General features: G+C 41.1%; 1 protein-coding gene across 2 annotated transcripts in view; it reads left to right on the top strand.

The window, feature by feature from the left end:
• Positions 1–15090, top strand: part of NPAS3 (neuronal PAS domain protein 3) — a 664058-nt gene that overhangs the window by 631288 nt on the left and 17680 nt on the right. For both annotated transcript variants that reach the window (XM_009902996.2, XM_054162086.1), the window contains one exon: positions 5758–5864. In XM_009902996.2, the coding sequence (XP_009901298.2) occupies positions 5758–5864 (107 nt within the window). The remainder of the gene's footprint in view (positions 1–5757; positions 5865–15090) is intronic.

Raw genomic sequence — 15090 nt, 5'->3', positions numbered from 1 at the left:
GGCAACATTATAAAGCAACTTTTCCTTGTTTGAGATGGATTTTATCCCATATGGTAGGGTAGAATCCATATGATGGAAATTGAATTTATGTTGCAACAGTTCCATTTTAAGTCCCTGTGTCAGTGTTAAGAATAGCTTATAAAAGGAATTTCAAACAGTAGAAGCACTTCTGCCAGGACTGGGAAGTGAATGTTAGCTCAGTGAGGTAGCAGAATTTCCACTGTTGGAAAATGGGATAAGATTGACAAGACTTGGATTTCATAGCCAGGAACAAAGCAGAACAAGACTGTAAAAGCTGGAGCAATAGAAAGAACAGGAGAAGGGAAGGAATTAACTGAACAGCTGATTGAAGCTGTCGTATGAATTGTTTGGACATTTGCCAAGGCCATTCTTCAAGTCGGGGAAGTTGGAATCTCTCTTCTGGGATTATAGAAAAGAAGATAAGTATCTCATCCTGAATATATGGGCTTGACTCCCAGCACTTGTGGGCAGCCAGGAAATTCTTCGTGGTGCCACAGTAAAGCAAGCACAACATTGATGAAAACAGAGAAAAAGAGATCCATGCTGAGGAAGCTGTAAGCACTATTTATGGAGCAATGGGCAGTTACTGGCTGCTGCAGGGAGCATGGAGCAGAAGCCATGCTACTTAACTGAAATGAATGTTCACAGTGGACCACTGGAGCAGCAGGGGTGAGGTCTATAGTACTCCCAGTTTTCCACGTGGTTGCCTGCTTGCAACAGCAGGGAGCAGGGAGTGACATTACTCAGATTTTTGGGTGCATCTTGTTACTTTTGCCTGAATGTAGAGATCTGCACCAAAAATCCTGTACTCAGTGCACAAACTCCTCATCAGCTAGCTTCCTTTTGACACAAGATCCATTAGCCTCTACGCTGGCTGTTAGAAAACAAATTTTTGTTCTAAGAGTGCTACATGAGAATGTGAAAGTTTGTTGCCTAAAATGTGCTGTATTAATCTGTTTTCCAAATGTGGGACTCAATGTCACCTAAATTTCACAATCTGGTTTAAAATAGTCTCTATTTTTTTTTATTAGTCAATGGAGTGAGAAGAGCACCTGCAGAGGACAAATCATCTTAGATGGCAATAAATAACTAAAAGCAAAATAAAGAGACTGCTGCTAGAGTGCAGCATCAGTCTGTGTTATTTTCAGTGTTAACTACTTGTGATTGGATACCATCTGGAGAGAGCCTACAGCCCAGTTTAATGTGAGCTGCTGTAGCCATATCTACTAATAGACACTTATAAAGGAAATAACCCAGTGGATATGGTGTTTTACAAAGGGGAGAGCTTTGACCCATTGTCCATGACAGTGACTGCCAGTAGTTCCTTTAGATCTGCAGAAACAGTCTTTTGTAGAGAGCTTCAAGCCTACAGATGTGTGCACAATTTGGTCCTAATTCAGCAAAGCACTGTACCATATACCTAACTTTAAATGTCAGTCATGTTAACAGTCCTGTCAGTCAGTGGAACCGCTGATTCGCTGCTTGTGTTTTACAGGATCAGGTCTGTGTATTCAGCAAAACCAAGTTCCTACCATGAGGAGTTCCCAGCTGAGTTCCCAACTGTACTCAGCATTGGTTAGGCCACACCTTGAGTACTATGTCCAGCTCTGGGCCACTCAATTTAAGAAGGACATTGTGACACTTGAATGTGTCCAGAGAAGGGCAACAAGGCTGGGGAGAGGCCTCAAGCACAAGCCCTGTGAGGAGAGGCTGAGTGATCTGGGATTGTTTAGCCTGGAGAAGAGGAGGCTCAGGGGAGACCTCATTGCTCTCTACAACTATCTGAAGGGAGGTTGTAGCCAGGTGGGGGTTGGTCTGTTCTCCCAGGCAACCAGCACCAGAACAAGAGAACACAGTCTCAAGCTGTACCAGGGTTTAGGCTCGAAGTGAGGAGAAAGTTCTTCACAGGGAGAGTTGTTAGCCATTGGAATGGGCTGCCCAGGGAGGTGGTGGAGTCACTATCCCTGGAGGTGTTCAAGAGGGTATTGGACCTGGCACTTGGTGCCATGGTTTAGTAGTCATGAGGTCTGTGGTGACAGGCTGGACTTGATGATCTTTGAGGTCTCTTCCAACCCTATTGATTCTATGATTTAGTCAGAGGTCATGGGAGCCACAAGATCTGTCTCCTAACTAAGAATATTTCTTTCATTTCTCCATACAAAATATCTGTTTTCCATCCTTAGTATAAGTTCAGTATGAGCATGAGTGTCCTGCTTGATGTAATGTCTTTTGATTCTGGTTTCAGTGTCATTGCTTTGCTTTCCACTTCTATCTGGATATTCTTGCTGTTTATTTTTCCAGTTTTGTCATAAAATAATAATTAAATTCTTCATATGTCTATTTGTAACAGCTTTTTCTTAATAGTATAGAACCATTGAGTCATAGAATAATTTAGGCTGGAAAAGACTTGTAAGATCATCAAGTCCAAAAACAAACCTAGCACTGCTAAGTCCACCATTAAACCATGAACACAAATTGCCTCATCTGCATGTATTTCAGATACCTCTGGGGATGACGACTCCACCACTGCCCAGGGCAGTCTGTTTCAATGTTTGATAACCATTTTGGTGAAGAAATATTTCCTAATATCCAATCTAAACCTCTCCTGATGCAACTTGATGCCACTTCTTCTTGTCCTATTACTTTTCACTGGGAGAGAACACCCACCTTGCTACAGCCTCCATTAAGGTAGTCATAGGGAGTGATAAGGTCTCCCCTGAGCTTCCTCTTCTTCAGGCTAAACAACCCCAGTTCCCTCAGCCAGTCCTCACAGGACTCGTTCTTTAGACCCTTCATCAGCTTTGTTGACATTCTTTGGACACACTCCAGGACCTTGCAGTGAAAGTCCTGAAACTGAACACAGTGTTCATTGTATGCCCTCTCCCAGGCAGAAGGATGGTCACCACCCTGGTCCTACTCACCACAGTATTTCTTACATAAGACAGGATGCTCTTGGCCTTCTTGGCCACCTGAGTACCCTGCTGGCTCTCATTCAGCTGCCTGTCAATCAATACCCCCAGGTCCCTTTCTGCCAGGAAGCTTTCCAGCCACACTTCTCCAAGCCTGTAGTGTAGCGTGAAGCTGTTGTGACTCAAATGCAGGACGCAGCACTTTGCTTTGCTGAACCTCATACTACTGACCTTCACTCACCAATCTAGCCTATCAAAGTCCCTCTGCAGAGTCCCCTTACCCTCAAGGAGATCAACAGTACTGCCCAGCTTGGTGTCATCTGAAAACTTACTGAGGGATTGAAAAATATGTTAAAGAGAACTGGCCCCAAAACTGAGCCCCTGGAGAACACCACTTGTGACCAGCCTCCAAGTGGATTTAACTCCATTCCCTACTGCTCTGGGCCCAGCCATCCAGCCATATTTTTACCCAGTGAAGAGCAGAGTTGTCCAAGTCCTGAACAGTCAGTTTCTCCAGGACAATGTTATAGGAAATGGTGCCAAAGACTCCACTTAAGTCTGGGTAGAAAATATCCACAGCCCTTCTCTCATCCATTAAGCAGGTCACCTTATCATAGATGGAGATCAGGTTAGTCAAGCAGGATCTGTCTTCTAAACCCATGCTGACCAGGCCTGATCAACTGTAGGTGCTATGTGATTGCACTCGGGACCATCTGCTCCATAACCTTCCCCAGTGCCAAAGTTAGACTGACAGACCTGAAGTTCCCTTAGATCTTTCCTCTGTCCCTTCTTGTAGGACATCAGATTTGCTAACCTCTAGTGAGCTAGGATCTCCCTGGTTAACCAGGACTGCAGATAAATGCAGGAAAGTAGCTTGGTGAGCACTTCTACCAGCTCCCTCACTACCCTTGGGTGGATCCCATCCAGCCCCATAGACTTATGCTTGTCTAAGTGGTGTGTAGTAGGTCACTGACCGTTTCCCCTTGGATTAGAAATGCTTCATTCAACTCCCCATCCCTGTCTTCCAGCTCAGGGGTCTGAGTACCCCAGGAACAACTGGACTTACTATTAAATTATATCTTACAATTACAAAGTGGGGTTAACCCCAATCATTGCAACATCTTTCAAACCTCTGTTTCTAGACATGCTTTTAAATGCCTGTGTGAGCAAGGCAGTTTCCAGTTGCTTCAGTTTTTTTTCTCTACTTCATTTAAGGACATTGACATCTTGACACTCCATGACAGAACTTTACACATGCACATAGACACAGGCACGCAGACACACACACACAAAGGTCTGCAGAAGAGATTTTAAAGTTTCTCTGTGCAATAAACAACAAAGTCCCAGTTGAAAGGGCCCAGAGTGAAAGCTGAGTTCCCAAATGAATTAGACTAAAAAAGATAACACCCTGAGGCATCTGTATGTCTCAGCATTTAAATTATATCCCTTGAAATATCAGTTTAGACTTGGTGCCAAGAAATGGTTGAAGAGCTTTTTTCATGAATATACCCAATAGAAGACCAATCTGTTGAAATGAAATGTGTCTCTAATCATTTGCTATAAACATAACGTGGTTTTGCTTTATTATGTAACCTTGAAGCATCGTAGTCTTTTAATGAGGATTTTGGATTGTTGCTAATGCTTTACAATTTCACGGAGTTATATTGTCTTGGTGTTATGTTACAGGGAGAATGTGCCCTGGAATTTAACTTTCCACTTATTTAAATGGATAAAAACTATTTCAAGGTTTCTTTTTTAAAAAGGCTTGATCTTTCTTTCTTTCTTTCTTTCTTTCTTTCTTTCTTTCTTTCTTTCTTTCTTTCTTTCTTTCTTTCTTTCTTTCTTTCTTTCTTTCTTTCTTTCTTTCTTTCTTTCTTTCTTTCTTTCTTTCTCTTTCTTCCTTTCTGTCTTTCTTTCCTTCTTTCCTTCTTTCTTTCTTTCCTTCTTTCTTTCTTTCCTTCTTTCTTTCTTTTTCTTCCTTTCTTCCTTTTTCTTTCTTTCTTTCTTTCCTTCTTTCTTTCTTTCTTTCTCTTTCTTTCTTTCTTTCTCTTCTTCTTTCTTTCTTTCTCTTCTTTCTTTCTTTCTTTCTTTTTCTTTCTTTCTTTCTTTCTTTTCTTTCTTTCTTTTTCCTTCTTTCTTTCTCTTTCTTTCTTTCTTTATTTCTTTCTTTCTTTCTTTCTTTCTTTCTTTCTTTCTTTCTTTCTTTCTTTCTTTCTTTCTTTCTTTCTTTCTTTCCTTCTTTCCTTCTTTCCTTCTTTCCTTCTTTCCTTCTTTCCTTCTTTCCTTCTTTCTTTTCCTTCCTTCCTTCCCTCCCTCCCTTCCTTCCTTCCTTCCTTCCTTCCTTCCTTCCTTCCTTCCTTCCTTCCTTCCTTCCTTCCTTCCCTCCTTCCTTCCCTCCTTCCTTCCTTCCTTCCCTCCTTCCTTCCCTCCTTCCTTCCTTCCCTCCTTCCTTCCCTCCTTCCTTCCCTCCTTCCTTCCCTCCTTCCTTCCCTCCTTCCTTCCCTCCTTCCTTCCCTCCTTCCTTCCCTCCTTCCTTCCCTCCTTCCTTCCCTCCTTCCTTCCTCCCTTTCCTCCCTTTCCTTCCTTTCCTTCCTTTCCTTCCTTTCCTTCCTTTCTTTCCTTTCTCTTGTTTGTAGAGATATTCCATTCAAATTGCTAGAGTGGTGGGAAAAAGACCCCAAGACATTTTAGCAGACTTCACTTTCTGAGTCATTCGACAATTACCCTGACTGATACTATGATACTATGAATTATTGTGTTCTTTTATTTCTTGAATTATAGGCTGTGTTGGGTTTTTGTTTTATTTGTTTGTTGTTTTCCTTTTTAGGATTAGTGATTACATGGATCTGACCCCTGTAGATATTGTAGGAAAGAGATGTTACCACTTTATTCATGCTGAAGATGTGGAAGGCATCAGACATAGTCACTTAGACTGTAAGTACTTCCATTTTTATCAAAATAATCTTGTATAATACTTGATTGCTCCTAAGATATTATTTATATGCCACAACTGAGGTTTTAATCTTCCACCTTTGTGTTTTATCATTGGGTTTCATAGAGGGTGACTCTAATATCACTTCTTGTATGATTTATTTTCAGGTCTTCTTATAAACATGTAAGATTGTTCACATGTGTGAAAACAAAAAGTTGTATTTGTGTTGCCAGAGTTGCCAGCAGCTGTACATTTACATGTGTTGTGCATTATTTTACTCCTTCAAAGAGGTAACGCTTAGGTGAGAAACTCCCTAGCACAGAAAATGAACCCCTTTGGCTTTTATTTCTGGGTCACCATGTGCAGGTCAAAAGCTGCACCACAAATGGGATTTCACTAGGTTTTTCAATACTCAGCTGAGGAGTGCTTTAACCAGCCCCTGTGTGAAGATCTAAATGGCCCCCATCCTTATAGCATCTGTGTCCCTGTTATTTTCACACAGGTAGTATCTGATCAGGGTAACAGAAGTACAAAAATGCTATAAGAGAGAAACCTTAGCAGAGAACATGTGCATATGTCTGGGTATGGGGGAAGGGAGGTTCAGCTTCATTCCTTGTAATTAAACTCTTTGTATGCTCTTTATTAAAAGCCATAGGGCCTAATTCATTTCTTGTTGAGATCTCTTGACTTCAGTGATGGTGCCTCTGATTTACCCTGGTGCGGAAAGAGACTTAGGCCCCTAATCTCTAATTTATCTGTGCCTGCAGTAAAGCCAGATAACTCTTTGGAAGTTTCAGTGACTGACTGCATTTATGATAGATTGTGTGTTTTTCTTAATGTAAATTACTATCTGCAAACTGCCTCTTAAATTCAGAGTCCCACATCTGAATAACTCTACTCCCCCTGCACTATGCCTTGCTAGCATTTCCTAATAAAAGGGCAGCAACACAAATGCAGCCATGTTTAATTAGCTTTTACAAACCCATATGACTGCAGTAGAAAGCAGTATAAATCTTCAGTCTAAAAGTACCTTGCTTGATCTGCAAGAGGAGGTAGGAGGATAACTGCAACTGGAAAGCAGGAGAAGAGGGACAACTTGCATGATAATGTAGAGCAGCCAACAATAGTATCAAGCTCTACAATGCTGTCAAATAGAACCTGAAGTTTCTAGAAGGCAAAGTACAGTTTCTGTAAGAGGGTCAGGTTAGATACATTTCTGTGGGGAAAAAAATAAATAAAATCAACTATCCAAAATTATCAACAAAATAATTTTGCATCATTTACATTTCGAGCATTCAATATCCAGGAGAATAAGTCAGCTGCTCAGAAATGAAGGAAGGCATTCAGAAACTTACTTGGTGCTCTCGAAGCTGGAAGTCAAAAATGACAAGTTGCACTTCCACTGCACTATCTGACCAAGGAAATAAAAGATATTTATGACTCAGACTTAACATACCACCTGGCAGAGATGAACATCCCATTTGAAAAAGACCTTAATCTTCTGAATGACCACTTCTCTCTGAAATAGAATATGCTTTATGAAACATTCATCTCTGGCAAACTTGGAGACCTGTGCAGACAACGTGAGTGCAGTGTGGCCCAGCATATCAGCATAGAACTAGGGCTCAAGAGACCCTGGGGACAGGAATGGCTTCTGGAAAATCACATTACTGTGTTCTTGCTCTCATTTTATGTCCAGTTTGCTGATTGGATTGCAAGCTTTATAAACACATGAACTTTCTCCCATCATCAGCACCTAGCACAGTGGGGTTCCAAACTTGTTTGTGTGGCTATAGCATAATTATTCTTTCTAGGTTAATCTGTTTTTTATGGGTTTGGGTTGTTGGGGTTTTTTGCTTCTTTTCAATAGAGGAGGCTAATTACATCTTTTATGTATAGGTGTTCTCTTGTCTTAATAGGAATCATAGAATCATTCAAATTGGGAGGGACTCTGGACATCACCTAGTCCCACCTCATGCTCAAAAGAGGATCAACACTGATTCAAAGCAAGTTGTTTAGCATTTTGTCTAGTTGATCCTGAAAACCTTCAAGGTCAAACTTTTATATGCTCTCTGAGTGGCCTGTTCCAATTATCCTTAATAGGGGTAATTATTCTCATGGTGATTTTTTTCTTATATATATTTTATCCACTTGACATTTCCCTGGTTTGATTCTGCAGCTCATGGCTCCATCTGTGCTGTAATCTCTTTGTATGTATACTGTTAGGTCCCTCTGAAAGCACCTCTTCTTCAGGCTGAGCAAGCCTGGTCCCGCAGCCCTTCCTCATGAAGGAGTTCCCGACAGACTTCTGCTAAACTCACTGAAGTTTATCAATATATTTCCTGTGCTGGGAGCCCAAAATTGGATTACAATTAAAATGATAATAAAAAAAAAATTCCAATCTAAAGAGTGGTGAGTGGAGGGGAACAATGATTTCCTGTGATCTACTGGCTATACAGTACAGACCATAGAGCACACTGCTGATTCATGCTCACTATACTTTCCACCAGGACCCCCAGATTCTTTTCTACAATGCAACAACCAGGACAGTCATTCCCCAGCCTGTAGCTTTGCAGGGAATCAGCCCATTCCACATGCAGAACTTTGCATTTTCCTCTTCATTTTGTTCAAACTCATGCTCTAAGAGAGATCTTCGAGTTTAAATTAGATGAGAATAGTTCAGGAAGTATGCCTGCCCATTATAAGTCCTGCAGGAGCTGAAGTGGTTCATATCTTTGCCCAGAGAAATGCTTGACCTTTCTAGCATTTGGAGGGAGAAAAAAGTACTAAAGCTAAGAGTAACAAATCACAAAACCCCCAAACACTTCATAGCAACTTGTCCATGATAGAAAATCCAGTTCAAACTGAACTAGAAAATCTTCCTGATTTACAGAATTAACCAGGCTGCAAACAACCTTTGAGATCATCGAGTCCAACCTATCACCCAACACCATCTAAGCAGCTAAACCATGGCACTAAGTGCCTCATCCAGTCTGTTTTTAAACACTTCCAGTGATGGTGACTCCACCACCTCCCTGGGCAGCACATTCCAATGGCCAATCTCTCTTTCTGTGAATCATTTCTTCCTAACCTCCAGCCTGAACCTCCTTTGGCACAGCTTGAGACTGTGTCCTCTTGTTTTGTCACAGGTTGTCTGGGAGAAGAGACCAACCCCCACCTGGCTACAAGCTCCCTTCAGGTAGTTATAGACAGCAATAAGGTCTCCCCTGAGCCTCCTCTTCTCCAGGCTAAGCAATCCCAGCTCCCTCAGCCTCTCCTCATAGGGCTGGTGCTCCAAACCCCTCACCAGCTTTCTTGCCTGTCTCTGGACACATTCCAGCAACTCAACATCTTTCCTAAACTGAGGGGCCCAGAACTGATTGTTAAATTGTTAAAATAAAATTAGAGCTAAAATTCAGGAACTTGCAGACCCTGGTTGTAGAATATAAAACCCAGCAGAACTGCAGTTCCATAAACCAGACAATTCAGGAGATTTGCCAGTAGAACATAGGAAATTGAGATTACAACGAGGAAAAAAGGGCATTATCCAATATTTTGAAGAAGGCCTAGGAGGACAAGCAATGGTTGGAAAGCCCTGTTGAAAAGCAGAAGCAGAACTTGAGAAAGCAGCAAACTGAAAAGATTGTGTTTGATGCAGAGTACAGCAGAAAATCTTGGCTGATTTTTGCAGGGGAGAAGGCCATTTTTAAAAATTCAAACAGGAATCCCAAATTTCCAGGGTAGATGTAAGGATCAAAAGAAACACAAATAAAATGTCTTCTTCACCTATTCACTGATGACACATCAGAAAAGAAAACCACAGGAAAAGTTAGACCAGTACATCCAGGTTATTCAAAGACATCAAAGAAGGAAAACAAGCAAAGAAAACGGTTCACTAAACCACACAAAATAAACCAAGAGTGGTGCTGAGGGCTTCAGATCATAGCAGCCCATTAGGAACCTTGAAAAGTGAGTCTTCCTAATGCTGTCTCAGATAAAAGATGACAAAAACAGTTTCAGGAATGTGACCATCATGAGTATAATGTAAAGAAGGTCTGCAGGACTATAGCAGTTGCAGTATTAGGGAATTTCCTCATCTGGAATATCGTGTCCAGTTCTGGGCCCGTCAGTTCAAGAAGGACCTCAGAGAACTCCTTGAAAGAGTCCACAAATGTGATTAAAGGAGTGGAACATCTTCCTTATGAGAAAAGGCTGAGGGATCTGGGTCTCTTTGGAGAGAAGGAGGCTGGGGGTTGACCTCATTAATGTTTATAAATATGTGAAGGGCAAGTGTTGGGAGGATGGAGCCAGAAGCTCACAGCTTATCAGTGATGTCTCATGATAGAACAAGGGGCAATGGGTTCAAGCTGGAGCATAGGAGGTTCCATGTGAACACAAGGAAGAACTTTTTCACTGTGAGGGTGGCAGAGCCCTGGAATAGGCTGCCCAGAGAGGCTGTGGAGTCTCCTTCTGTGGTCATTCCTGTGTGACCTACTCTAGGTGATTCTGCTCTGGCAGGGGGCGTTGGTCTGGGTGATCTTCCAACCCCTAACATTCCATGATTCTGTGTAATGAGAGGTCAGTTATAGTCAATGGAAAAGCTTCCACTGGGTTCATGGACATGGGGATTATACCCTAAAAAGGCAAATTTAGGTGGACTAAAATTCTGACCCCAGTGAGGTAAAGAGCAAAAATTCCATTATGTTCAGTGGGGTCAAGATTTCTACATAGAGATTTAGATTAGTTACAGCTTGATGGCCTTGTGGATCACATATGTCTGCATTCATTCCCACACAATAGATGGTGGCAATCCCACAAGTTATTGAAGCACAGAAAAAAATTAAGGGATATTGTTTCTGTGTTGTTTCACTCAAGCATTCAGTGGTCATGCTTTTTCACAAACCTCTCTGCCAGCTGTTTGGTGTTTCAGTTCTACATTATTAATCTGTTTCCCATTTCACAAGTTTTGGGAATCCTCTCATTTGTCCATCTTCATTGAACAAATTGCTGGTCTGGACAGGCATCACTTATCAGAAACCAAGTCTCTCTCACAGAGATTATAGTTAGAATGTTCTCTGATCTAACAACCTGTACATCAGGGATCTGCTCTTGGCTCAGCTGACGTGCAGGAACTGGCTAAGCTGCAACAACTTCTATTTGAAACCAAGCCTTCAAAAATTGCAAGGCGAGCTGTAGCTTGTCTCTGATACAGATTACATAGAGATCTTTGTTAGGGCACATGGCATGGATGAGCTGAAGCTGAATGTTTCCTGTTTCTCAGTTATTCATCTAGAACACCCTAGAAAGAGCACTCATGCCCCCAGTTCTGCTTTACCACTTGTAAGAACAGGGAAGGTAATCCTAGATTCAGAGCATAATCAGATCCTCTCCTTTTACTTTCCTCTGCATAGAAATATTGCAGGGCTGAACTGCATGGGAAGCATAGGGCAGTTCATACACTTTCACCAAGCCAGGAGTCCCTACATGGGTAGAACTTCCCTTGTTCCAATGACAAGAAAATATCCCTGATCTTAAAGCTAGCAGGCTACATTTTATGTCAAAGCAATATCAGAAATCAAGCAGATTAATTAAATTACTGTTGTGTGAGGTCATAGCACTGTCTGTAGAGCTCAGCGAGGGCAATTGACACTTGGTGCTCTGTGGAGTACGATGCTGTGTCTGTGTGCTTCCCTTTGGTTGCCACAGGTACCGTACAAAGGTCTGCAAGATCCCTTTTTGATTTAAGGAGTGCATCTCTTGCCAAGAATGAGTGAGTGTCTTATGCTGTAGGTATACATCTTCCATTTAATTGGAAAAAAAATTAATGATTTTCGCTGAGCATCAAGTACTTGATGTTACTGTTCAAATGAAGGTCATTAAGAAAGCACTAAGGAAGGATAAATGTCAAGACCTCTGAAGGCAGCCGTGAATAAATTTTTGGACAAATATAGGATAACATGCCACCCTCTGAAAATTAATATATGGCTTGTAAGAACGCTGTCTCAAGTACATACTGGTATATAATATGTGTTTTTTCATTTTAGAATCCTAATTGAGATCTAAATTCAGAAAGCTGACACTGATAAAAAAGATGTGTTGTCCTCAGCTATTGCTTAGAAAATATCATCCTGTTTCTTCAGGATTTGATTTACAGCTCGAAGAAATACAGTTCCTCGGGAACAGTGAGCCAGGGCAGTTCATTTCCCATAAAGCAAAGGTCTCTGATGAGTATGTTTGGTAACACTCCCACTGATCTCCTTTATCTGTTTTCCAGTGGTTAGAATAATCCAGTCTTCCTGAAAATAAACTATTCCACATTCACCTTTTTTTCCATGCCTTCCCTATTTTTCAAGGGATATTACCCTCTCAGTCTGCTTTTAGATCAGTTATATATTCATGATTTCTTTTTATGTATGTTCAGTCGAAAGCTTCCATTGCTGTACAAAATACTGCTTAGTGGTTTAGCCTACCAGCTGTAGTTGAACTAACCCTTTTAACTTATGCACATCAGTTATGATTTTTTTTATTCTTTTAATAACCTCAAACACATGAAAAAAAAAACAAATAGAAATGAGTTGATAATTTCTAACAGTAAAATACACTTCACATATTTTGCTCTCATGCTGTGGAATAACTCTGCAATGTCAAGTAGCACACAATTAGTAAAACTGTAGGGGGAAAAAAAGAAGTGTTTTGATCCTGAGGAATTTTTATCCTAATCAGATCGAAATTTCAGCGCTCTTGTAGTGCTTAATATCTTCAATCACCAAAAAAAAAAAAAAAATCAAACGGATTCCAATGTCAGGTTTTGCATTCTGGGACTGAAATAAAATGCTAAAATATACAAATGAATCTCATGTTTGTACAAGTTTATTATCATCACTAAAAAGCAAGATTGAGTCTAAATTAGGCTGATAGAATGTCTGGTGTTCAGCTAATTCTTAAACCAAGCCCACCTGGCATCCTGATGACACTCTACTCTGTCGTGTTTTCAAAGTATTGCACAAGTGTTCTGCTGACCACCTGCACTGTCTTTCCTCTCTGTCCATGAGCCAGCAATGATTTCTGTGTTGGAGGCTGGGGTCCTTATGGCCTTTTGACTGGAGATAGTGGTGACAGAGCAAGATGAGGGAACAGGATATAAACAGGGAATAAAAAGGGAGGGTGGACATTGGTTTTAGCCCATGGCTGGTTTTTGGGTTTCAGTCTAATGACTCTTCAGAGGTGTGCATCTAACCAAGAGTATCTTTTTGCCATGCTCTGGAATCCTGCAGATGTTGTGTTTGCTCCTGCCAATACTTCTTTGGGTTATGAGGGATGCTGATCTGCCTAGCTTAATTTATTTCTTTGCTCTCTGACCAAAGCTGGTTGCATTAGAAGAAGGGAGGAAATACTCTGCAGTATGCAATTAACTATGCCATACACCCTTGTTTTCTCCAAAATACATTATTAACTCGTGGTTATTTCCAGGAGAGATGAGAATTTATTCCACTGCTTATATTTCTGTTTGTGGAGGATGGTTGTCACTATTGTAATATTTGATATTCTAATTATCTGTATAAATATTCAGATACCACTTTAAATCCTGATAAATTTCTACCCTTTGTGATAGTTTGTGGCTGAGTTTTTCACGTGCAAATTGTTTGTTATAGGACAAATGTTTTCTGTGTGTAAAGTATATAAGAGGGTTTACCAGAAGCATTAGATCTTTTGGATAGTAAATAAACCAGAAAACTCTACAAAGCTAAACCTTTAAGCTATTTAAACCATTAGCTGCTGAACCTAATTGCAGAGTTTTGCCTTCTGTAGCTTAGCAATATGCAGTTATTTTGTGAGATGCCTCAGATATAGTTTGCATCAATAACCCTTTAACTTAATTCCTGATGCTGTTTCATCTTCAAATTAAATCTAATGCAATGCTGATTAGTACATTCCCATTTCAGTTTGTAGGCTCTCTGTTGTGAGTCTTCCCTAGCTCATAGTTGAAATTCACACCTAAACTCTTCTCCTGTTTTTACATTAAAAATGTATGTAGTACCAGCTGTATAAATACAGCTACTGCATTAAGGGGCTGTAGAGTGAAGGTTGAGCTCAGATTTCTGCAGGGAACCTCTGGCTTCCCAGTTATTCCCATAATCATCTTCTTTATTTTTTTTTTTAAAGTCTCTTTGTGCCCTAAATTTTCAAGCCTACAGATGAATTTATGCTTTGATATTATTCTTCTGATAGATTGCAGAAGCGCACGATAAATTGCAAAGCCATGGGAATAAAAGGTTTTGCTGTGCACCTCCAACAGCTTCACCTTCACTCTGTCCACTGAACTATTTATGTGGTGACTTTTCCTTACATAATGTAAATGCAGGCATTTTAGTGTGTCATTTTTAAAAGTACTTCAGCCACATACCTTTTTACCTTTGTGGCTGAGGTTCCCTCCAAGATGACTGAGAGCAAAAGTGTTCCTCACTTTGTAGTCTAAGTCAGAAAGCGTTGCTCCATTGAAAATCCAAGAATGGATTGAGGATTTTATTTGTAGTTTAGTTTACTAGACTGTGAAATACTCCATCCTAAAATGTGAAGGAAGAAGAAACTGTTGCAGATCTTAGCAGAGTTTTAGAAACACATTAGTGGTACTGGGTCTTTTCCTCTTCTTTTTATTTTTCAAAGATCTGGACAGTTGAACTTGTGTCTCTGAGGCAGTTTTCAAAGCCAGAAGGAAATGAAAATACTGTCAGTAAAATCTGTAGCCTGTATCAGTTATGTCATTGTGTGGCAACAGGTCTTATTAGCACTCATTTGAAAGAACCTGCATAAAGCTGCACATTGGCTACAACAAACCCATGCAGAGCTACAGGCTGGGGTCAGAGTGGCTGGAGAGCAGTCAGGCTGAGAGGGACCTGGGGGTGCTGGTTGACGGTAGACTGAACATGAGCCTGCAGTGTGCCCAGGCAGCCAAGAGGGCCAATGGCATCCTGGCCTGCATCAGGAACAGTGTGGCCAGCAGGAGCAGGGAGGTCATTCTGCCCCTGTACACTGCACTGGTTAGGCCGCACCTCGAGTACTGTGTCCAGTTCTGGGCCCCTCAGTTTAGGAAGGAGGTTGACTTGCTGGAACGAGTCCAGAGAAGGGCAACAAAGTTGGTGAGGGGTTTGGAACATAAGCCCTATGAGGAGAGGCTGAGGGAGCTGGGGTTGCTTAGCCTGGAGAAGAGGAGACTGAGGGGTGACCTTA

Source organism: Dryobates pubescens, chromosome 5, assembly GCF_014839835.1.
Source record: "Dryobates pubescens isolate bDryPub1 chromosome 5, bDryPub1.pri, whole genome shotgun sequence".
Lineage (NCBI taxonomy): Eukaryota > Metazoa > Chordata > Aves > Piciformes > Picidae > Dryobates > Dryobates pubescens.
This window is presented reverse-complemented; position numbering and strand designations above follow the sequence as displayed.